Genomic DNA, 20,971 nt, shown 5'->3' with positions numbered 1-20,971 from the left:
ATCAGCACAAGACTGTCTTTCTCATCGACGCCACCACCACCACCACCACCACACTCGCGGCCGCAAATAACCCGCCACGGCTGCACCACAAAGCTCAGTCATCATCACTGCCCAACTCGACCACCACACACCACACACCATATTTGTACCACAGCCATCAAAACAAACACCTGATAGTTGCCTACAAACACCTATTTTTTTTTGGGTTCAACTTTTTACTAATTCACCAACAAAACAGTAAGTAAAATTTGTCATGTTTTCCCCCTTGATTGATTTTGATGATACAAAATGATCATTACTACACAGCCACCCAAGTTCATCACCAATATCCCCTCCCTTCCCCAACCCGCCTCCCATCCATCCATCCCATTCCCTCCGAGCAAAAAACAAGCAATCTCAGTATATGTACCCCCCTCCCCTTCTTTTTTCATACCCTTCCTCCCTTCCCATAGGCCCCACGCCTGATAATCTAAACAAGCAATGGCGGCGGTGATGGGAGTTCGTTTGTTGCGCGCGTGATGTGTAACGGTATAAAAGCCAAACGCGAACCGAAACTGAAGAAAAAAGAGCTGAATGACGAACTCTACGCGCTTTCCCATATATATCGCCAAAAAAAAATACAATTAATAGTAGCAACAAACACAACGCGAGAAAAGAAAGGGTAGCGCAAGAAAATAATGCAGATGAACCGCGCCCCCTTTTTTCTCTTTTTTTTCGTTTCCTCTCGCCATGCGTTCTCTCCGAATCTCGAGGCAGACCTGTGCCCGAGATGGTGCCTAAGCGTGTCTTGCTCAGCCGGTTGGAATGTTAGAGTGTGAACTCAGTCATTCGTGGGGGAGGTAGGCGAGCTGAAAAGTGTATTGTTAGCATCCCGATATGAATGTGATTGTTGGCAAGAAAAAAACATACTATTGATCACCACCACTTCCCGCGGCGCGACCCGGCGTTCTGGGAGAGAAGCTAGGAGACGTTGGTGAATAGCCAGGGCTGGTTGGAGACATTTGCTGCCCGGGAGAGCGCTGGAAGGTGGGGCTTGTCGGCGAGTAAGCATCTGGCGACGTGGGCGACCAGTTGGGCGACGCCGGCGAGTATGATGGCGACGTGGCCTGGAACGCAGGGGACGCTGGGCTGTAGCTCGGACTCGTCGGCGAGTACGACGGCGAGGTCGGTGACTGGAACTGCGCGGGCGATGTCGGGGAGTAGTGACGGGTGGCAGCCGGAGACGCAGGAGAATAGCTCGGCGAAGTCGGGCTGTAGCTGGGGCTTGTTGGGCTCCCAGGACGAAGCATAGGCGACGTTGGCGAGAAAGACGGCGAGGACGGGCTGAACTGAGGGCTCGAAGCAAACCGACCACCGGCGTCGATGAGCGGAGAGGTGGGGGAATACCCAGCAGCAGGCGACGTCGGGGAGTAACCGTAGCTGAAAGGCGACGTCGGGGAGGTAGTGAAGGGACTCGTAGGTCGCCCAGGGCTTGTAGCATACGGGTTGACCGAGCTGGAACCATACCCACCACCACCGTATTCAGATGCGAACCCAGGCGGGCCACCAGATTCATTGCCCACAATAGGGGAGAAGTTACCCATGGTTGGGGAGTAAGACCCGCCAAGGTAGCCGTTATCAGCCATAGGTGAGCCTGTGTCGTAGGGGGTCGCGGCACCCTCAAGCTGGTTACCCTTGATGGTCATGCCAGCCATGAGACCCATGCGAGAGTTATCAGAGATGACAGTCTCCAGCATCTTGGGGTCGAGAAGAACCTCAAAGTGACCAGTACCCATGGGCGCCATCTGACCAAGCATGACGTTCTCGGAAATACCGCGGCAGTCGTCAAGCTCACCAACCGCAGCGGCTTCGAGAAGAATCTCGACAGTCTCCTCGAAAGAGCAACGCATGAGCGCACCAGTATCAGCGCGATTGATACCATGACGAGTAACGGCAGCAATGCTGCCGCGATAGGTCATGACATCGACCAATAGAGCCAAATGGCGATGGTTGACATAGGAACCGTCGAAGGCAAGCACTTGCGTCAACTCAGCCATGAGAGCCGAGCGAGCAGCTTCGATTCCAAACACATCAACAACCTGGTACAAGTCGTTGGTGTAGGTGCGAGTAGTGTCAACACCCTCAACCGTCAAGACCTCTCTAAGGGCCGTACCCTGGGTATCAAGATACCACTCCTCGCAGGCTGGCTCCTTGTCCTTGTTGGCCGTTTGCGATCCGTCGGGGAGTTCGAGCAATCTGGCGGTCTTGTTCAGGAAAGCACGCTCGATGCCTTCAACGCCACGGAGGGTACAAGAATCAAGCAAATGCTTCTCCAGACGCTTCAGCATAACGTCATCCTCGATGATAGTGTTACCGTCAGCATCCTTGTCATCGTTTTGACGAATGACCCGGATACGAACAACCATCTCCTCGGCGTTGTTGTCACTGAAAATAACCGCGACATCCTTCTTGTACTCCTGTTTGATAGCAGCGGCAACATCCTCCACACGCAAGCCCTTATCAAGCATCTTTTGACGATCGAGCATGATTCTGAGTAGCCAGCGGGATTGACTATCGATGGGCTGCGAGTCAGAGGTGTCGGGAATAAGGAAGTAGGACTCGACGAGATCGAAATCCTCGGGGATGACAGTGGAAGTGATATCGGGGTCGTAGTAGATCTCAGTCATGGCTGTGACGGATCTCAGACTGGTGTGTTCAACCAAGTTACGCATCGACTTGGCGTCTTCTTGCGTAGCTCTCTCCTTGTCAAGGTAGACAACCATGGACGGAGTCTTGATGTCCTTGGCAACGTTGAGGATTTCCTTGAGACGCGGTACACCGAGGGTGACGTTCTTAGAAGAAACACCGGCGAAATGGAAGGTGTTCAACGTCATCTGGGTGGCAGGCTCACCAATGGACTGGGCAGCCAACACGCCAACCATCTCACCAGGAGAGACCATGGACCGGGACCAACGGTTTTCGAGCTCACCAAGAACATGGTCGAAGGCGAGCTTGTTGAGCCGCTGCTCAACAGCCAGGCGCTTGAACGCAAGACGAGAGCGAATCTGAATCTTGAAGAGAATGGTGGCGTTGTAATCAGCTTCTTTGGACAATTCATCCTCGCCTCTAACTACCACCATGCGAGCAAGCAAGGCCTGCACAGCAGGAATGACATCCTTGGGCGTCAGGTCGCTGCGCTGGGTACTGTCAACCTTGAAGAGCTTCTTGGCAGTATCAATAATACGGCCAATGTTAAGAGGCAGCTGCATGCTATCATCGTCCTTCTTCTTGCGGTTGATTTCACGGACTTGCTTCCGGTCGGCAAGAAGCTGCTCATATTCCTCATCCAAAAGCGACTGGACGGCAGGATCGCTGACCATCTCTCGGCCATATTCCAGGGCGTCCAGAGCGGCAGCAGAGCTTGTTTCGTCCATCACGTCGAGACGGAAGCGCTTGTCGAACTTGGCGTTGTTCAAGTTCATGTGGTCGACCTTTTGCTTTTCAATGGCAATACCATCAAGGCCATCCTCACCGTACACGAACTGAATGATATCACCCAGCGAGTTGCGCACCGTACCATCGTAATGCGCCTCAGCGTCTTCAAGAGCCTTGACCAAGCGACGCTGAATGTAACCAGTCTCGGCTGTCTTGACTGCAGTATCGATCAAACCTTCTCTACCAGCCATGGCGTGGAAGAAAAATTCCGAAGGAGTCAAGCCACGGAGATACGAGTTCTCGACGAAACCGCGAGCCTCGGGGGAGTAATCATCCTTGGTGAAATGAGGGAGGGTGCGGTATTTGAAGCCGAAGGGAATGCGCTTTCCTTCGACAATCTGCTGGCCGACCAACGCTGTCATTTGGGAGATATTGATGGAAGAGCCCTTGGAACCCGAACGAGCCATGGTGACGGCGTTGTTGAGATCCTTCAAACTCTTCTCGGTAGACGTACCGGCCTTGTCACGAGCCGTATTCAAGGCAGCCGACACCTTGTTCTCGAACGTCTCACGGACGTTCATACCCGGGAGAGCCTCGAGCTGGTTTTCAGTGGCCATCTTGGTAAGCTTGGCGACCACGGCCTTCTCATCATTGATGTGCTTTTCAATGAGCTCAATGGTCTTGTCATCGGGAATGGTGTCACCGATACCAATGCTGTGGCCGCAGTGGAGAAGCCAATAGTTGACAACTCTTTGGCACCCGTTCAAGAAGTCCATGGCACCGGAGGGGCCCAACTCATTGTAGCACAGATGAATGATGCCGCCTCCAGCAGCACCGACACTCTTCTTGGTGAGCAAGCCGTAGATGAGCTGACCTTGCTGAATCAGAAGACCCTCATCCTTAAGCGGGGCGTCCCTCTCTTCGCCATCGGCACCCATGGCAAGGTTGATAATGCTGGGAATCACCATGCTGATGATCTGCTTGCCAGTCCACCGGGGCCTAGGCTTCCAGATAGCAGGAAGGGGAATGACTCCATCCCAGTCTGGGACCCACATCATGACATCCATCACCTGTTCTTTGGTGAGGAAGGTGTCGCGACGAGTGAGCTTGTATACGCCGGCCAGTGTATCCTGGACGATACCCATGAGCGGGCCGTTACGCTGGGGAGAGACGATGTTGAGAGGAACCATGCACAGCTCCTTGACTTCAGCACGTGTCTCCTCGGTCTGCGGAACGTGCAAGTTCATTTCATCACCGTCGAAATCGGCGTTGTAAGGCGATGTGACGGACAAATTCAGGCGGAAAGTAGAGTAGGGCATGACGCGCACTCTGTGACCCATCATGGACTCCTTGTGGAGAGAGGGCTGACGGTTGAAGATGATAAAGTCACCGTCGATCAAATGACGCTCGACTTTCCACCCGTACTCCAGCTGCAGAGCTCCCGCACGCTTGTGATGGCGAAGATCGATGCGCGTCCCGTCCGACCTGATTACGTACTTGGCACCGGGATGTTCGTTCGGCCCATTTTTGACATAGCCGGTCAGCTTCTCAATGTTGTAGGGAGTGACAGTCTCGGGGAAGGTGAGGGTGCGGGCAATGCTGCGTGGGACACCGACTTCATCCAGAGAAATGTTGGCATCACCCGTGATGACAGTACGGGCCGAGAAGTCGACTCGCTTTCCCATTAAGTTACCTCTCAGACGACCTTCTTTGCCCTTGAGACGCGCGCGGATGGCTTTCACTGGACGGCCGCTCTTTTGCAGAGCTTGCGGCTGACCAGCAATGTCGTTGTCCATATAGGTGGCGACATGGTACTGGAGAAGATTCTCATAATCCGTGATGATGTGCTGGGGAGAGCCTTCTGAGATGGCCTGTCTGACGTTGCCGTTGGCGCGAATGATATCGCCAAGTTTGTACGTTAAATCGTCTTCGTTGCGCATACCGGTGCCAGTACCGTCCATAGAAATGCTAGGACGCACTGGCGGCGGGGGCACGGGAAGAACTGTGATGATCATCCACTCGGGACGGGCTTGGGAAATGTTGAGACCGATATCGACCATCTCGTCCTCTGACATGCGACGGAAGATGTTGAGAGTCATCTCGGGTGTAAGAACCTTCTTCTCCTTGGTCTTCACACCTTCGTCGTCCTTGTGCTCGACCATGGCATACAGAGTCAGAGCCTGCTGACGCACAACGGGCTGGGTATTGCCGCAACCTCCGTGACCACCATCAGCTGGGCCCGCGTTGGGATCATACGAGCCATCTTCGGGTTTCTGCGGCGCAAGGTTATCGCAAACGCGCTTCGCTTTGCAGATGTCCCACACACGCTTGAAGCGAGTTTTGGGGTCGCGAATCTTCATAGCCGCGGCGTAAGCAGGATCACTCTATGAAGGCGTTAGCACAAGCACAATGGATAATCCCGAATTCAGAATGCACGAACTCTATCAGCCAAAACCTTGCTACAGTTATGGCAGACGATTTCCAGCAATTTCTTTGTCCGTTTGATGAATCCTGGATGGTAGACTGGGCGGGCCAGTTCGATGTGTCCGAAATGCCCTGGGCACTCTGACATGTTTTCGGTACATGTCTTGCATTTGAATTGTCGGTCTACTGAGCCGAGTAGAGGGTCGTTGAGACCACCATCGCGTGGCTTGGTTCTCGTCTCATCCATAGTCTCAGGATAGACGATGTGGGCTACGCTCATGGCCTTGATTTCATCCGGCGACAGCAGACCAAACTGGATCTCCTGAATTGTCCGGAGCGGCGCGCTCGAGTGAGCGAAGATAAGGTTCGCCATGATGAAAGCTGTAAGAGCTCAAGTATTTCGTGATTTGGTGAATGGGGGAAAAGCAAGGCGGGTGGGCTAATTAAGGAGGAGTCGTCCAAGCAGCCGGTAGTCGAAGGACCAGAGAGCCTGGCAAAGACGCGGCGGGTCGCGATAGGGCTGCGCGCGCGCAAAAGTCGGTGAAAAAAGTCGACGTCGAGCGAAGTAAAGGAAGAGAACGACGGGCAAAGACGGGATTTTTGATGGATCGGTCGCCGAGGGATGAGTTTTGCGATTGCAAAGTCGATGGTATCCTCCACTGCGCTGTCCACAGGCCAGCGGCCCCAACGGAGCGATGATCACAAGCTCAGTGCCTCCAGTTTGCGCCGCAAGTCGAAGGAGAGTCGAAGAAAAGTCGTTAAACCGCGTTCAACACGTGTTGTCGGCTTGCCGATGGCTGCAGGCGACAAGAATCGGGGGAGGTTGACGCGTTCCGCGATGGCGGTCGTGATGGTTGTTGAGTGGTGGTTTGGAAAAGAAGCGGATGGCGCCGCTTGCTTCTGAAAAGTTCGACTTGACGGACAAAGCGACGCGGGAAGGAGGCAACAACTAGCCCACTTTGAGGACGGGCCCACTTTTCCGCGGAGGAGCAACCACCACAGCGCACGCACCTACCAGGGCCCAGCAAGTGAACTGTGGGATACCAGCTGGCGACTTGGCCGGCTCCGAAACCACCCATCAACCGCCACCACAGCGCTCCCCATGCAACAGGTACCCTCAAGGTCGCTGTGCGTGTCACCCACCACAGCTGCCTGCCCAGTGACTTTTGGGACATCAGTCTCCAAACCTAGACCCGCAGCATATATATCACTTCCATGACGCGGTCGAGCAGACAATCACTTTATCAACCCCCGTAGCCAAGAATGTGGATGGGGTCGGTGGTATGGCATTGCACTATGAGGCGCCATCTGCTCGTGTTCAACCGAGTACCGGTTTGAGCACACTCAGACGACCATGTTTTAGTTACGCCTTCATTCAGCCACACCAAAGGTTACCACAACCATGAGACGGCCAAAAGGTAGGGATTGTCAGAGCACATACCTCCGTCTCTTCTGCTGCCTCACGTCATAGGGGTCATGTTCATGCAATGCTTCATGGATGTCTATGGTGAATTCAGGGGTATCATAACTACAACTACGTATTACTACTCAATATTAATAGACCACCACCCTACTTCTTCTTAGCTCGCCCTCTCTTTTTCGGGGGCGCCTTTTCACCACCAGTGCCCTCACCATCGTCTTGCTCTCCCGGACTCTTCCGTCGCAGTGTCCCGAATCCGACGTTGATGAACTCATCTTCGCTGTCCGACTCGCCCAGGTCAAAGAGGATGGGCACCCGGAAATTGTCAGCCTCCTGTTCCAGCTCTGTCTTGTTCCCCACCGGTCCCATCACATCGATCTCCTCGTCCTCCTGATCCAACCGTCGTTTCTGAATCTCTTCGTGGGGATGGATGTCGAACTCGTCTTCCTTCTCGATGTACTCAACGTTGTCCTCGACCTCGACGAAATCAGGCGCCAGAGCCGACCATTTCTGTGGGCTTGTGACTGACCAGATATTAATTCTGCCCGTCTCCGCGCCACAAGCTACGAGCAAGGCCTTATGAGGGTGCCATTCTAGATATGTCGACTCCTCCTTTGGCCCCTCAAGCATACGAACCAAACTGCCGTGTGCTCGCTCCCAGATATAAAGCTCGTGGTTGTTATGAGCCGAGGCAGCTACATACTCCCCCGTAGCGCTGAATGTGACATGCCCCCATCGAAGCTTGTTGACGACGTCCTGGAACTTGTGCTCAAGGGGCAACTGTATTGTATCAGGATCCAGATCTGGGGCGGAGAGGTCTGGCAGGTGAAACGTTCGGATGATACCGTCGTTGCTATTGACAAGCAGGTCTTTGCCAGATTCGGTCAGTCTCAACAGAAGAACCGCGCTCCTTTCGGCGATCTTCTCGGAGTAGATGAGCTGGTGGGTTGTGGTGTCGATAATATTCAGTCGGCCTTTGCTGGTGCCGGATAGCAGATGAGCTCCCTTCGCAGTATATATCATCGCCGTTGTGGTCTGCTTCACGGTGTCGTGCTCCGGAGCGGTCGGGAGAGGGTGTTGAACATCTTTTCGGTCTTGGACATCGACGAGGACCGGCTGGGCTTCGAACAAGGCTGCAGCAAACTGGTGACTGAGCATATGTTAGTATTGATGACTGGAAGGAAAGGTCCTCTCCAAAACGTACTGGTTCCAGGGATGGAGCTCAGCCCCGTAGACTGGCGCTCGGAATCGCACTTCGCGATACTTCTTGCCATCTTGGAGATCCCATAGAATGGCCTTCCAACCAGCACAGGCCGACAGTAGGTATCGACCGCACCGTGACCAGCTTAGCGATTGTATTTGCTTAGAATGGCCTCGCAGCTTCCGGGCGACGCCCATGGTCTCAATGTCCCAAACGACAACGGTTCCATCGCCGCGGCCGGACGCGAGGTAATCACCCTTGCGATTGAAGCGAACACAGGTTGAGTGACCCGATCGAATGGTGTTGGTAATGTTCTCTGGGTAGTCTTGAAGCAGGTAATCGTCGGAAAGTAGCAGATTCATCTTGGACTTGTCGAGGCGACGTTGTCGCTTCACGAGTTCGAAATCTGGAATGTCGAATTGTTGACTTTCATCATCGGTTCTCGCTAGAAAAGAACTGATGGGCCGCTGCAAGGGTCTCGATGCGCTAGAGACCCGCTGAGCCGCACCTTCGATGGCGCCTGTTTGACAGGGGTTTGGTGGCCAGGCCCGTGCAGCTTCAGCGGGTGCCAAGCGCCCCGCCGGCAAGTCCCCGCCACGCGGGGTATCTCTGGAGCTTCTTTCCAGACGTTCTGGAATGCCATCCTTTTTCTCCATGACAAAGACGTAAGTAACAGTAATTCAGACTCTGTAAATATCCAGATCAGATGGCGAATTCAAAGTAAGATTATGTTGAATCACAGCAAGTAGAACATAGCTGATATAGTAGGAAGATTTGAATATGTCAAAAACTTTGAGCAGCCAGACAACTTGCTGCTAAATACATGGATTGTTGTGAGAATCGACGGGAGAGGCTTCACAAAGTATGACTGTTACCAACATGAGTCTGGCATCACTTCCTAACCCTTTCATTCTGTTTGACTAGATTCTCAAGCAAATATGGTTTCGAAAAACCAAACGACAGGCGAGCTCTGGATCTCATGAACGCTGCCGCTCAGGCAGTCATGTATGAGATACCAGAGGTCACCATAGCCTACGGAATCAGCGATGAATACAGGTATATCCCCAGACCTCTTCTTTCATAGCAGCTTACAACTGACCCTTACACAGCTTCGTATTCCACAAGTCATGCACCCTCTTCGAAAGACGTTCAAGGTACCTACCTCCCATTCGACTCACCACCCACAATCGTGACTCACTAACCGTCCCTAAGCAAACTCGTCACCACAATCGTATCAACCTTCTCATCCTACTACATCCACCTCTGGTCAACCTACTTCCCAGACACCCCCCTGTCACCCCCCTTACCCAGCTTCGACGGCAGAGCAGTCTGCTACCCCAGCGTGCAGAACCTCCGGGACTACATGAGCTGGAGGCAGGTAGACTGCCACATCAACAACCTCTACAACACCACTTTCTGGGCTCTCATACAAAAAGGTGGCATGGGAAATCTCGAGGCGGAAGAGTTGCTCAAGGGGACGTATGCTGCCGACAAGAACGAGATTTTGTTTTCCAAGTTTGACATAAACTACAACAACGAGCCGGAGATTTATAAGAAGGGGAGTGTGCTGTTTCGGGGCGTGAGTATTCCCCTTTGTATCGGACATCTGGTTTTGATGCTAACAAGCAAAAGTACGAGCTGGTAGACCCAGCCACCCACAACGCAGCAGCCGAAGCAGACAGCCTGGCCGAGCCAGTCCAGCAATCCAAGAACCAGACAGAAAACGACAAAAAGAGGAGGGCCAAGGCCAGGATAGTGATTGAGCACCTTGACATCATCAAGGATGAATTCTGGGACCGGAGGCCCTGGTTGCTATCTAACAAGCCGGGCAAGGTTCCCAAGGAGACCTGACTCTAACGAATATCAAGGTCGAGCCTTTTCGAGCTATCTGTTCATCACTTCTGATCGAGCCTTCAAGGCCCTGTGATATAACACGTATGCCCGCCCAACATTTCAGTCCGGCCGGAGTGTTCTCAACGGCCTGTTCTCCTCCAGGGTATCATTATAACATCTCGCTTTTCCCACCCTTTTTTTTTTTTTTCATTTCTCCTTCCTATCCTTCTCCGCCCTCCTCCTCCTCTTCAACTCTTTCCTTTTCCTCCTCTCCTCCTTCTCCCTTCTCCTTCCCTCCTTTTCCTTTCTCCTCCTCACCTTCTCCTCCCGTTTTAACCTCTTCGCCTCCTTCTTTTCTTTCCTTGCTTTCCTCTCCTCCTTCGTCATCCCCGCCTTCTTCGCCTCTCTTTTCGCCCTCTTCGCCGCCAATTGCTGCCTCAACGAAAACCCCCCACCACTCTCACTCCCCCCATCAGGCGTCGCAGTCCCCTCCTTACTCTCCCCCAACAACCCAACCTCCACCGTCCCCTCCAACAACCCCCCCTTCACAAAAAAAGCATACAGCCCCTTGGTACCGGTATACTTCCCCTCCTGCACCCTCCCCACCGCATCCAGCTTCCCCTCCGTGACAGTCTGGGTAATACCCTCCTTCGAGTTTGTCGTGTCCAACCCCTTGAGCTTCTGGTCAAAAGCCGAGAGCCACCACTGGTCAGAGGTGTAGTGCGTCTTGTTGCCTATGCCGCGGCCGTCGGTGTTGCGGGATATGAGGAGGGGGTTCACCAGGCCGCGGGCGTTTCGACCGGATTGGGTTGGGGTAGTGGAGGAGGAACCGAAGCGGTGGGAGTCGAGAGAGTGGCCTTTGCCCAGCCAGCCTTGGGACTGGAGGAGGGCAGAGGCGTTCATTTTCGCTCGCGGAGGGCGAACTTCAAGTTTGGTGGGAAATTCGGGGGTTGTGTGGGTGTATTATTGAGGCATGAAAGGGTAGAGAAAATGAGGTGATATTTATAGGGGTGGTGTATCGTCGCGCCAAAGATGAAGGGATCAAGAAAGTTGCGACGAGACTGCGCGCCGGAGAGAGCTCGAGGCGAATTGGCGATAAGAGAAATTTTGGTGGCGGCGATAAGAAAGGTTGCAAGGTCGCTTTGGAGAGGAAGCTTGGCGGCGGGATGTCTTGGCGGTTCGGGGATGAAGTAGTGGGTTAGGGTTGTACATGCCATCGCGGAACACCTTACTTCCTGTGTAGGAATAATGATTACGCTACCATGTTAGCCATTTTTACACTTTTCTACCCGATATACACGCTGCCTAAAAGTAATCCAGCCCCGCCCACCTGAGCACACCATCCAGTTCTCCCCTGATCTCATCAGGTCCAGTATACCCAGCCCTGCCAGCAACCTCTCCCCTCTTTGCCCTTCCCAACTCCGAGAAGCGAGCTAGGATAGTGCCGTCAACAATGTGTCTCCCTATACCAGCATCTACTCCAGCAGGAGGACAAGTAGCAGACGGCATTCTGTACCCCTTTGGATTCAGCCCTGCCGCGTGGGTCAAAGAATTCGTCAACTGAGCAGCCAGAGACGACAGTCTCCGGTATGCCGCCTCTGACAGTGGACGGAGAGCTGCTAACACGCCAGTCGGAGAGGCAAGAAGCAGAATGTGTGGACGTGATGTGGCTCCATTTTCCTCGTTATCTTCCTTGTTGTCTGGTGACAGTGTCGAGGGCAAGAGAAGCGACTTGGTGACGTGGTGGGCGCCTGTGCTGAAACTCGTCCTATGCAGTAACAGATGGCCCTGGAGAGATTTCGGGTCTACATATAAAAGTTAGCAAACAGTAAACGTCATGTATGGCTTGAGGTATCACTTGCGCTCTGGATCAAACTGAAGAATATGAATGTGTCCCTCCGCATCACACGCCACGATCGACAACTCCTTCCCGTTCGGCAAGAAATCAGCATTCAATACCTCCAGTCGGGTATTGCTCTTGCCAAACAACATCATCTTGTACGGCTCCTCGGTGTACCCCGTAAACCACACCCCCTTGAAAGCATCAGCCATCAGGCACAACCCCGTCCCAGGAAGCTCCTTTGCGCTGGTGACATAGCAGTTCATGTCCATGAATGCTACCGGGAGCAAGGTCCCATCTTCCTTGAGACCACGTACCATGCACTTCGGCCCCTGAGCAACAAGCATGAGACCTTGAGTACCAATCTCAGAGAGCGCCGTGACGGCACCGCGAGGAATATCTTCCTTCGCAATGAGCTTCAGCTTCTTGCCCGTCTCTGGCTTCCCGGGCTCCGGGATAACGTCAGCCACGTCGTAGACATAAACAGCCCCTCTGGTAGGCAAATCCTCGCCCTTTGTGATCGCGGTACCGACACCAATCAGAAGTTTCCGCTCGTTGGTGGCTTCCGAAACTTCCAGGTTAAGTGTCTCCACGCAGAGCACATTCTCGCAGGGTTCCATAACGATGGTGTCAACCACAGTCCATGTAATGGGACCGATGAGCTTCAGCGTTCCCCTCTCCAGTGTCGGCTTGAAAGGCAGAACTTCGCGGGCCCATTCCTTGTGGTAGTCGTCATCTCTTGGGAGTTCAAAAGGCTCCGGAGTATTGCAGGCTACAACATAGCTCTGCGATGGAGGGTGGTATGCCACGGCGACGATGTCCTCACCAATCGGTATCTTCTTCACCGCTAGTCCAGTCTCGGCGAAACTCCAGTCCTTAGGGAGCTGCGATACCCTTGCGATGTTGTGGGAATCGGCATATATGAACCCGTGTTCGCATCCTTCAGTGTGAAAAGAGCTGATGGCTGTGACTGCTGCGCCTTGTAGCGGCAGTACCTTGGGCATGGATTTGGATGATTTGATGATGAAACTGGGGGACGGCCCGGGGAGGAAGACGGTGCTATACCCGCCGATGTTATTGCACCTCCGCAGCGCTAGGCACTTCGCTTGGTGTGTGACCTCCTCGTCGTCCGTTTCCTCTGCTGGGCTTTTCGCCAGCACCGAGTTGGGGATCTTTTGGAAGAACAAAGTCTTTGGAAATTCCAGTCCAGCGCCAAGTTGATATCGGTAAGGCTCATACATCGTCAAATCATCATTCGCGTGACGGAGCTAGGAGACATGATTAGCGACTACCACGTTGCCACAGCATTGACAAACAACATACAATGAGATACGGGAACTTGGCGGTAGTATCACCCAGATCAGCCACCAGTATTTCAGACACGGTCTCCTTGGCTGTGCCTTTTCGCGCGGCATAATCAGCCGAGAGCCCAGTGGGAATGTATGAGAGCCCTTCGGCTACATATACTGGCTTGCACAGATCAGGGAGGCGGTATATCTGCGTGGAGTCAGTATTGTACACATGACCCAACCGAGAAGGGAGCTTACATAAAGAGCACCACTGGCGCTAAGAAGAAACATGAGAATACTCTCAGGCAGCTTAGCCTTCTTGTCACCCAACTCTTCCCCAAACACACCATTGGTGTCTGTGTACAGGCATCCAGTCAACCATTTTGTGGTCGCCAACGTCTTGTCCTCCTTTTCTACTTCTTCCAACTCGTTATCTTCGTGAATCGAAGCAATAAAAACACTCTGATCGTTGCGGATGATGAGCAAGTACGGGTCGGCAATGCTCGCACTGGTAGCTCTAGGCTCAGCTCCCGTTTCTTCGTCCATCATCGGCACTATCTGACTGAGACCCAGATCTCCGTCGTAGCAGCGGACTTCCGATTTGAGAACCTGAATGATTCTGTTGTCTTTGCCCATAGTGCCTGCTTCAATGGTGAAGCCGGCAGCAGGGTCAAATTCTGTGCCAGTGAGGCTTTCAAAGCCCGCCGCGGTAAGGGCGTAGACATCAGATTTCTCGTAGCCGTCCAGGTCGACCTTAGCGACAATCATGAACTTGTCATACTGGCCCGAGGTACCGTAGTCATTTCCAATCGCGCCGGGTCCCTTGTCACCTTGCAGTGACTTTGGCACAGGCTTCTTTGCGCACACTGTCCAGAATCCCCTCGCCTCAGGGAACTCGAAGCGTCCAATAACCTTTGGTGGGATGGCAAGATTCATGATCGCCATTGCGGAAGACTTATTCCTTCCTACGCCGCATACCAATTGAAGTTCACTGCGAACGCCGGCCGAGTTCTGCTCCTCCTCGCTGCCGGGTGCATCCACGGGTTGACCGTACGTCATGGACTGGATGGGCGCAATACTCAGCAGCCGGTCGTGGATTCGAAAAGTGAGGTCACCTTCCTTGACATTGCTGGCAGCTGCGACAGCCTGTTGCTTGGGTGTTGGTTCCTCGGCATAAAGGTCATCTTCGTCCTCGTCCTCGTCAAGGTCCTCCTCATCCGCCACATCGATGTCCAGGCCTACATCTTGAAGCCGTGACTTCTTTCTTCCTGATTGACTCTGCTTCTTTGTCCAGCCAAAAACGAGAGAGTCACCCTCCTCGCTACCGGCAAACATGACACTCTTGCCTATCCTTGAGAGTGTTGATACGCGGCATGGGATGAGAGAACCGCCTGTTTCTAAAGGGAGCAGTTTGACGTCAAGACCAGACACTGTACGGCCGTCTATCCTGAAGGTAACCAACGCCATACGACCATCGCTCAGGATGACAAGAAGCTCCTCGGCTGACAAGACGTCGATGGTACATTCCTCGAGCCGAAGGTTCAGGTCGGACTGGTCAGACAGGCCAAAGGAGGTGCATTGTTTTGTGAGGGGGTTGACAGCTACACCGTTCGGCTTGCCCGACTGGTCGATGTGGATCAGCTCATTCGCTCCCACGAGTAAAGCACCGCCGACGGGGGCTGGCAAAGGCTGAACGCGGAAAAGATCCTGCGGGAGACCAGGGACTGACAGGATGGTTGTCGAGGCCCGCTGCTGCAGATCTAGGGTAAAGACCATGTATGCCAAGTGATCTTTCCGGCCAAGGGAGTTGGAGGCGTTGACAGTCGAGGCGAGAATGCCAAAGGTGGGCTCTCGGTACTCATGCAGGAAGGCCAGATGCACAGGATGGAGGAGACTTGGATCAAGATTGGAGAGTCGGAGGACAAATGATGGTGAATAGGGTGTCTCTTTTATGCTGCTACCTCCATTTACAACGGCGGCTTCTTGCTTGACAGGTCGAGGGCCATCCAGATCCTCGTCCCAGTCATCATCCATATCAATGTCCTCATCCGCCTGCTTGAAGGGCAGGATGGCCAAATTCATGCCGCCAAACTTGAGCGCCGCGCATCTACTCCCCGGGTCTGCCGCGAGAAAATTGGTGAAGTTGGATAGAGGTGGCGCCCATGGGCTTCCCTGCAGCTCGTCTTGTTCGTAATAGTGGATAGACACGGTCGACAGATCATGGCGTTCGGCGTCCCACTCTACCAGACTGAGCCTCGCGTCTTTGAAGGCCACGAGCAGTGCATCACCGCCTGACCTCAGGTTTTGCGACTTTATCTTTGCTAGCCCCGTGATGGTTCCCGACAGTGAAATCTCTGAAACGAGCACCAGCTTTGTGTTGTTGGTGCGATCCGTCTTGAACGCAAGACTGTCCCCTCCCAGAAACGATGCCTCAAGCCCATCGTCGTCATTCGCTAACCGGCTTTCGTATCGGCCCGCGTTTCGTGTCCTAGCACCGCTGCCCTGCTGAGAAGCATCAATCTCGGTCGATACGATCTTTGTTCTGAATATCTGGAGAAGAGACGACTTTGCGACCACGAGGTTCGTGCCCTGGCCTGGAATTAGTTGGAGTGTGAGGGAGTGGGTGACAGCCGTCGGCGGCGTTAGCTCTGTGTAGCACTGCATGCTGTGGCAGCCAAGCACATATCTCTATTCCGTAAATAGACAAGAAAACAAGATGCGCAAAAACAATCGTTGACTTTGAATATGGTGGTGGTGGTTTGAAGAGGACGAACCAAACCGCAACTCGAGGGCTGCCGCGAAGCTCGAAGGAAGCTCCCGTGCGTGGTGTTGATTGGTCCAAATAAATTTCATGGGCCAGAACGCCAGAACCCGAACTGCGTGCTGAACGTGTGGGAAAAGTCTTGGCACAACGTCGCTAGCAGGACTTGGCAGGTTCCACAGGAGCTCCCTTCGCTGCGGCATTGCGTCACAGATTAAGTGATGAACTGAAAGCCCCCCCCCAAAAGTGGAACACTTCACGTTCCTACCCCTTGCAACAGTTCCTCTCAAACACCACATCTGCTTCGCTGGGACGACTTCAGTGTACTGATTGATACAGATTATCTAAGACACTGATCGTCTTCAACCATTCTTCAAAAAGAACCACGCATATCTGGACATCTCCAATCCGCAAGCCGCCAACATGTTGGCATCAGCTGGCTTGCTCCAGACCAGTCTTATTTGGGTGGCCTACGCCATCGCGGTCGCCTTGGTGCTCCTCGTCGCCATTATCACAACATTCACCTGGCAATCCCCGCATGAGCGATCTGTTGCCGTGAGCATCGTCGCGATTGTCAGTCTCACCTCGCTTCTAGCAACCGTCTTCCTCCTGCCCGTTGATATTGCCCTTGTCTCGTCCACAGCCTCAGCACACCTCGGTGCTAAAAAGGACTGGGCAACGCCCGAGAGAATCGATGGAATACTCTTGACCTTGAAGGTCGTTTACTACACCCTCTACAGCTTCGATGCGTTGCTATGTCTGATCGTTATCCCATTCGCCTATTTCTGGTACGAGGAATATGATGAGGTTGAAGAGGAGGAGGGAACCAGTGGTGCTGGCGCCCGGTTCTGGAAGGCGGCGAAGTATACGCTTGGATTCGTGTTTTTGGTCTTGATTCTGTTCCTCCTCGGTTTCTTCGTCCCTGCTGCGGGTAGTGGAAACGGCAAGCACCTTGATCTGGACTACTTCAAGCGTCTGCTCGCTGCCAACAAGGGAGAGAAGGCTTTGACATTCGGGGTCGGCCTGCTCATCACGTTGGGCACGTTTCTCTACACTCTCTATACCGGTGCTGGACTGGCTCTTCTTCCGGTCTCTCTTATCAAGTCTGCCCCGTCCATCTCCGCTCCTCAGCTTTCCGCGACGATCGCGACCGACTTGGAACATAACCGAGAGCTCCAGAGACAAATCGAAATGCGCAATGCTGGCCGTCTGGATGGCATGTCTCAGAAGGACAGGAGGGAGCTGGACGCCTTGCTACGTGAGGAGCGCACTCTCGTGAGAAGGGAAAGACTTGCGGCCGAAACCCGTGGTGACGGCCGAAGTGGTGTTTTCCGCGCCTGGACCAAGATTCAAGCTGTCTTCCGTCCTCTCAAGCTCCTGGGCGGTATCTTGCTACTGCTGCTCTCGATCTTGGTCTGGGCCTCCATGCTCATCACTGGCATCGACAAGGCGGCCAACTCTATCTGCAAAGAACACTGCGGCTACATCCTCGGTCACATCAACGTCTTCCAGCCGGTCAACTGGATCTTTGTCCAGTCTGCCAAGGCTTTCCCCGTTGACTACATCCTGATGGCTCTGTTGGTTTTGTTTTTCTTCGGCAGCTCAATCACTGGTATCGCCACCATTGGCATCAGGTTCTTGTGGGTGAGAGTCTTCCAAATCAAAAAGGGAAGAACATCACCCCAAGCACTACTCATCGCAACAGTGATGCTCGCGTTGATTATCCTGGCTATCAATTATGCTATTGCCATGATTGTCGCCCCTCAGTACGCCATCTACGGCACGCAAACCTTTTGCGTCAACGCACCTCGCCACCCAGGAGAACAACCCGACTGCCGTGAACACAGGGACATGGTCATGCCTTGCTCAGAAGTCTTTTCCGAGCCAGCAGCGAAAGATGTCTGCACGCCCACGGTGATGAGCACCTTCCTCAACAGAGTGACGATCAACTGGCCCGTGTTTGGGGCGATTGACTTCTGGGCGCAGTTTGCCTTTTTGGGCGTGTTTATGGTGGTGTTTGTGACGAGTTTGTTCAGGACGCCGAGGTTGAACTTGAACGAGTTGGATGAGGAGGCCGAGGTGGATGAAGAGGAGGGCCTGTTGGCCAGCACTGGGAGGAGGTTTGGTGCTACTTGGGGGGATATCACTGGAAGGACGAAGAACAGGAATGGGTATGGGACTGGGGATGGGGAGGGGTCGAACGGGAGGGGTTGAGGGGGTTGCCTAGTTGATGGTGTTGGGTTCTACTTTCTTGACTTGTGTTATTTTCGATGACAAAGCAGATTGTGATGCTAAAAAAACTGTCACTTTTTCTTGGTTTGCGTTTTTCAGTTTTCCCAGGGTTGGGTGGGATTCTATGGGATCAGGTATGGCGGGCGGGATGGCGGAGTTTCATATCATAGGGTATAATTGGGCATTTTACTACTTTTCCATGCAAGGCCGAAGTTCTGGGGGGTAACATAAAACCTCCAAGGCTGGATTGGTGTGTGATGGGAAAAAGCGCTCGGGTTTTTTAATGTGTATTCTTGTGTAACCTGGTATTTTGAGCAATTCAATTTCTCTCGCTCACCTATCGTGGTCTTGAGTTGGGTATTATGTTTTGTGTCACAAGGTAAGGTATAAATTTGCTGCAATGTCTCCCAAGTAATGCGGTTTATCGATTATCACCTTCCGGGGTAAGTCGTCCATGTTCAGAAGTATATCGACCATACTTCAAGGCTTGTGAGTTGGCTCTTTCGGAGGCCTCACAGGTATGTCCCCAGCCTTCTACAGAGACGGGCAAGATGTAATAAGCAGCTCACGATGCCCAACACCAATGGAGGTACTGCAACAAGTCACCAGCGGCTATGGTGTAGTGGTTAGCATTAATGCCTTCCAAGCATTAGAGTCGGGTTCGATTCCCGATGGCCGCAACTGAATATGGACATTTGGTTCTCAGTGTCAACATATTTGTTAGGTCCTTCTATTTCATTTTTGCACCCTTTCCCCTCTCTCATCTCGAGCTACCTAGCTATTATGGCTGGCCCTTTCAACGGTAATTTCCTTTCATGTTTAGTTCGTGGGCATTGAAAACGTTCCGATACCTCACATTTCAGACGGGGCAACTAGTAACAGTAGGAACAGTAACTGCAAGAAGTCACTTCTTGTGAGATTTGTTGTGTGAGATGCTATGTATGTCGTCTAATTGAAACTCTTATCGAACACAAAACCCAAGTTCTAAACCCGCTGTATCAAACAACATCTAACCCTAATACCAACTCATTCAACCCCGCCTCCCCTCCCCCCCTTCTTCCACTTCACCCACTGATGCCCCCTCTCGTCATATCCCGCCCTCGGTCCCACATGCATCTCCCTCCAGCACCGATCACAGTACAAATCATCATCACACCCTACACACTTGATCGTTCCGTCATCAAGACAAACCACACACCAAGTCTTGGCGTCTTCGTCGCTGTACTTTTCCTCCCTGCCACCCAGGGGCGGTTTCTTGGTGGGAGTTGACCGCTCCCGCTCCTCTGGTGAGAAAGTCGGGGCGGCGGGTAGGCCGAAGGGGTCTACTGGTCCTATTCCTCTGAGGGCGGCAAGGCGCGAGGAGATTTCATCTTCAAAGGGGTCCGGGGCTGGATCTTGGAGGGCTGTGGGGACGGTTGGGAGGTTGAGGGTGTTGTCGGTGTTGTTGGGTTGGGTGTTCCCGCTGTCTTCCGGTTCCGTTGGGTTGGGTGAGAGGGTTAGTTCATCTTGGGTTTGAGACAGTATCTTATCAACGGCGGCGGTCATTTGCTCGCCGTCAGAGTTGTCGTCTTCATTATCATCATCATCTTTCTCGTTGCCAGAGCTCGGCGGCACCGCCTTTGCGAGCTCATCCAACAATTCGGAGACTCTCTGGTCTTCGGTTTTCGTATCAGTACCCGTCTCAAGGGGGCCGTCGGTGAGGTTGAAGTCCTCCCCCCCACCGAGATCTTCTAACAGAGCCTGAACAGCATCATCATCGACATCTTCGGGTCCTCCTCCAACAAAGCAAGAGGGTTTTGCCCAAGATATGCCAGCATTTTCCGAATTGGGAATTGCTGTGCGCGAAGGCAGTGAAGAAGGTGTAGATGGCAGACTCTTTACGAGCTGCTCTTTCGGGTCTCGGTCGCTGCTGATCCGTGGTGTGCCGGGGGGCTGTGCCGAATGTGCTTGCTCCAACGGTGTTGGTGGTTTGTCCCCACTAGCATTGCCCGAAGAGCCTAATACAAGGCCGTCTTTAGGACTCTGGTCCTCGGGACGGGACATATTGGGCCCTGTATTACCCTGCCGGAGCTGTCGGAGGCGCTCAGCGAGGGCATCTTCTCTGGATAGTGGCTGGTTCTGGGGCGGCACAGTGGTGGGAAAGGAAGCGGTGCTTTCAGCATGTCACATTTTAGCACATGTGTTCTACGGGGTTGGAGAGAGTGTGCACAACTCATTACTTCGGGGTGTGATCAAGTGTAACACTTGACGTTTTGAGAGCGTTGAGACGGTCCAGTAGTGATTTGTCATTTGGGCGAGGGGATGACATGTTGGATCGAGATAGCCTCGGATGAGATAGTATTCAAAGTCGATGAAAGAGGGAGCCGATTAGATAGTGCGGTGGTCAGCGATGCTTGAAACACCTAACATCTGATGTCGAGGAGAGATATCAGTGATTGGGATCGCTGATGAGCGGAATTTCAGGGTCCAAGGGGCAAGGCAGTTGGCAAGGCAGAGGAAGGTATGAAGCGGATCGGAATGCGCCTACCAATCAGATATTCCGCTGTTCTTATTGGCA

General features: G+C 53.2%; 7 protein-coding genes and 1 non-coding gene across 8 annotated transcripts; 2 read left to right on the top strand and 6 right to left on the bottom strand.

Annotated features, from left to right (window-relative positions):
• Positions 1 to 177: 177 nt before the first annotated feature.
• RPO21 (DNA-directed RNA polymerase II subunit RPB1) lies at positions 178 to 6,738 on the bottom strand. Its single transcript, XM_062906821.1, has 3 exons — positions 5,855 to 6,738; positions 910 to 5,798; positions 178 to 848 (listed from the first exon to the last, which is right to left on the bottom strand). Exons 1-3 carry the CDS (start codon positions 6,209 to 6,211, stop codon positions 821 to 823), a joined length of 5,274 nt encoding a protein of 1,757 aa, XP_062769708.1. The 5' UTR covers positions 6,212 to 6,738; the 3' UTR covers positions 178 to 820.
• A 589-nt stretch (positions 6,739 to 7,327) lies between these two features.
• On the bottom strand, positions 7,328 to 9,297 carry SWD1 (chromatin binding protein). Its single transcript, XM_062906820.1, has 2 exons — positions 8,463 to 9,297; positions 7,328 to 8,408 (listed from the first exon to the last, which is right to left on the bottom strand). The coding sequence occupies exons 1-2, from the start codon at positions 9,113 to 9,115 to the stop codon at positions 7,409 to 7,411; spliced, it is 1,653 nt and encodes a 550-aa protein (XP_062769707.1). The 5' UTR covers positions 9,116 to 9,297; the 3' UTR covers positions 7,328 to 7,408.
• Positions 9,118 to 10,357, top strand: THG1 (tRNA-His guanylyltransferase). Its single transcript, XM_062906819.1, has 6 exons — positions 9,118 to 9,179; positions 9,232 to 9,321; positions 9,384 to 9,515; positions 9,569 to 9,613; positions 9,672 to 10,038; positions 10,092 to 10,357. Exons 1-6 carry the CDS (start codon positions 9,166 to 9,168, stop codon positions 10,308 to 10,310), a joined length of 867 nt encoding a protein of 288 aa, XP_062769706.1. The 5' UTR covers positions 9,118 to 9,165; the 3' UTR covers positions 10,311 to 10,357.
• A 142-nt stretch (positions 10,358 to 10,499) lies between these two features.
• QC763_102620 (uncharacterized protein) lies at positions 10,500 to 11,195 on the bottom strand (the record flags this gene model as incomplete). The annotated part of the gene is made up of 1 exon (XM_062906818.1): positions 10,500 to 11,195. One exon carries the CDS (start codon positions 11,193 to 11,195, stop codon positions 10,500 to 10,502), a length of 696 nt encoding a protein of 231 aa, XP_062769705.1.
• A 402-nt stretch (positions 11,196 to 11,597) lies between these two features.
• On the bottom strand, positions 11,598 to 16,085 carry CFT1 (mRNA cleavage and polyadenylation factor subunit; the record flags this gene model as incomplete). The annotated part of the gene is made up of 4 exons (XM_062906817.1): positions 11,598 to 12,097; positions 12,155 to 13,400; positions 13,456 to 13,629; positions 13,680 to 16,085. The coding sequence occupies 4 exons, from the start codon at positions 16,083 to 16,085 to the stop codon at positions 11,598 to 11,600; spliced, it is 4,326 nt and encodes a 1,441-aa protein (XP_062769704.1).
• Positions 16,086 to 16,605: 520 nt separating this feature from the next.
• QC763_102600 (uncharacterized protein) lies at positions 16,606 to 18,396 on the top strand (the record flags this gene model as incomplete). The annotated part of the gene is made up of 1 exon (XM_062906816.1): positions 16,606 to 18,396. One exon carries the CDS (start codon positions 16,606 to 16,608, stop codon positions 18,394 to 18,396), a length of 1,791 nt encoding a protein of 596 aa, XP_062769703.1.
• A 626-nt stretch (positions 18,397 to 19,022) lies between these two features.
• QC763_0003280 lies at positions 19,023 to 19,094 on the bottom strand. Its single transcript has one exon. It is a non-coding gene; the product is annotated as a tRNA-Gly (tRNA).
• Positions 19,095 to 19,199: 105 nt separating this feature from the next.
• On the bottom strand, positions 19,200 to 20,968 carry QC763_102590 (uncharacterized protein). Its single transcript, XM_062906815.1, has 2 exons — positions 20,634 to 20,968; positions 19,200 to 20,566 (listed from the first exon to the last, which is right to left on the bottom strand). Exons 1-2 carry the CDS (start codon positions 20,720 to 20,722, stop codon positions 19,441 to 19,443), a joined length of 1,215 nt encoding a protein of 404 aa, XP_062769702.1. The 5' UTR covers positions 20,723 to 20,968; the 3' UTR covers positions 19,200 to 19,440.
• Positions 20,969 to 20,971: the final 3 nt, after the last annotated feature.

The sequence above is a fragment of the Podospora pseudopauciseta genome, chromosome 1 (assembly GCF_035222475.1).
Source record: "Podospora pseudopauciseta strain CBS 411.78 chromosome 1, whole genome shotgun sequence".
NCBI classification, from domain to species: Eukaryota; Fungi; Ascomycota; class Sordariomycetes; order Sordariales; family Podosporaceae; genus Podospora; species Podospora pseudopauciseta.
This window is presented reverse-complemented; position numbering and strand designations above follow the sequence as displayed.

Coding starts and splice junctions, on each gene's coding strand:
- RPO21 (XM_062906821.1), bottom strand. CDS start 6,211: ATGGCGAACCTTATCTTCGCTCACTCGAGCGCGCCGCTCCGGACAATT. Junction 5,799..5,854: donor GCAAGGTTTTGGCTGATAGA/GTTCGTGCATTC, acceptor ACGCCTTCATAG/AGTGATCCTGCTTACGCCGC. Junction 849..909: donor GGAAGTGGTGGTGATCAATA/GTATGTTTTTTT, acceptor TACACTTTTCAG/CTCGCCTACCTCCCCCACGA.
- SWD1 (XM_062906820.1), bottom strand. CDS start 9,115: ATGGAGAAAAAGGATGGCATTCCAGAACGTCTGGAAAGAAGCTCCAGA. Junction 8,409..8,462: donor GAGCTCCATCCCTGGAACCA/GTACGTTTTGGA, acceptor ACATATGCTCAG/TCACCAGTTTGCTGCAGCCT.
- THG1 (XM_062906819.1), top strand. Junction 9,614..9,671: donor CTCTTCGAAAGACGTTCAAG/GTACCTACCTCC, acceptor ACCGTCCCTAAG/CAAACTCGTCACCACAATCG. Junction 10,039..10,091: donor GGAGTGTGCTGTTTCGGGGC/GTGAGTATTCCC, acceptor AACAAGCAAAAG/TACGAGCTGGTAGACCCAGC.
- QC763_102590 (XM_062906815.1), bottom strand. CDS start 20,722: ATGTCATCCCCTCGCCCAAATGACAAATCACTACTGGACCGTCTCAAC. Junction 20,567..20,633: donor ACACTTGATCACACCCCGAA/GTAATGAGTTGT, acceptor ACATGCTGAAAG/CACCGCTTCCTTTCCCACCA.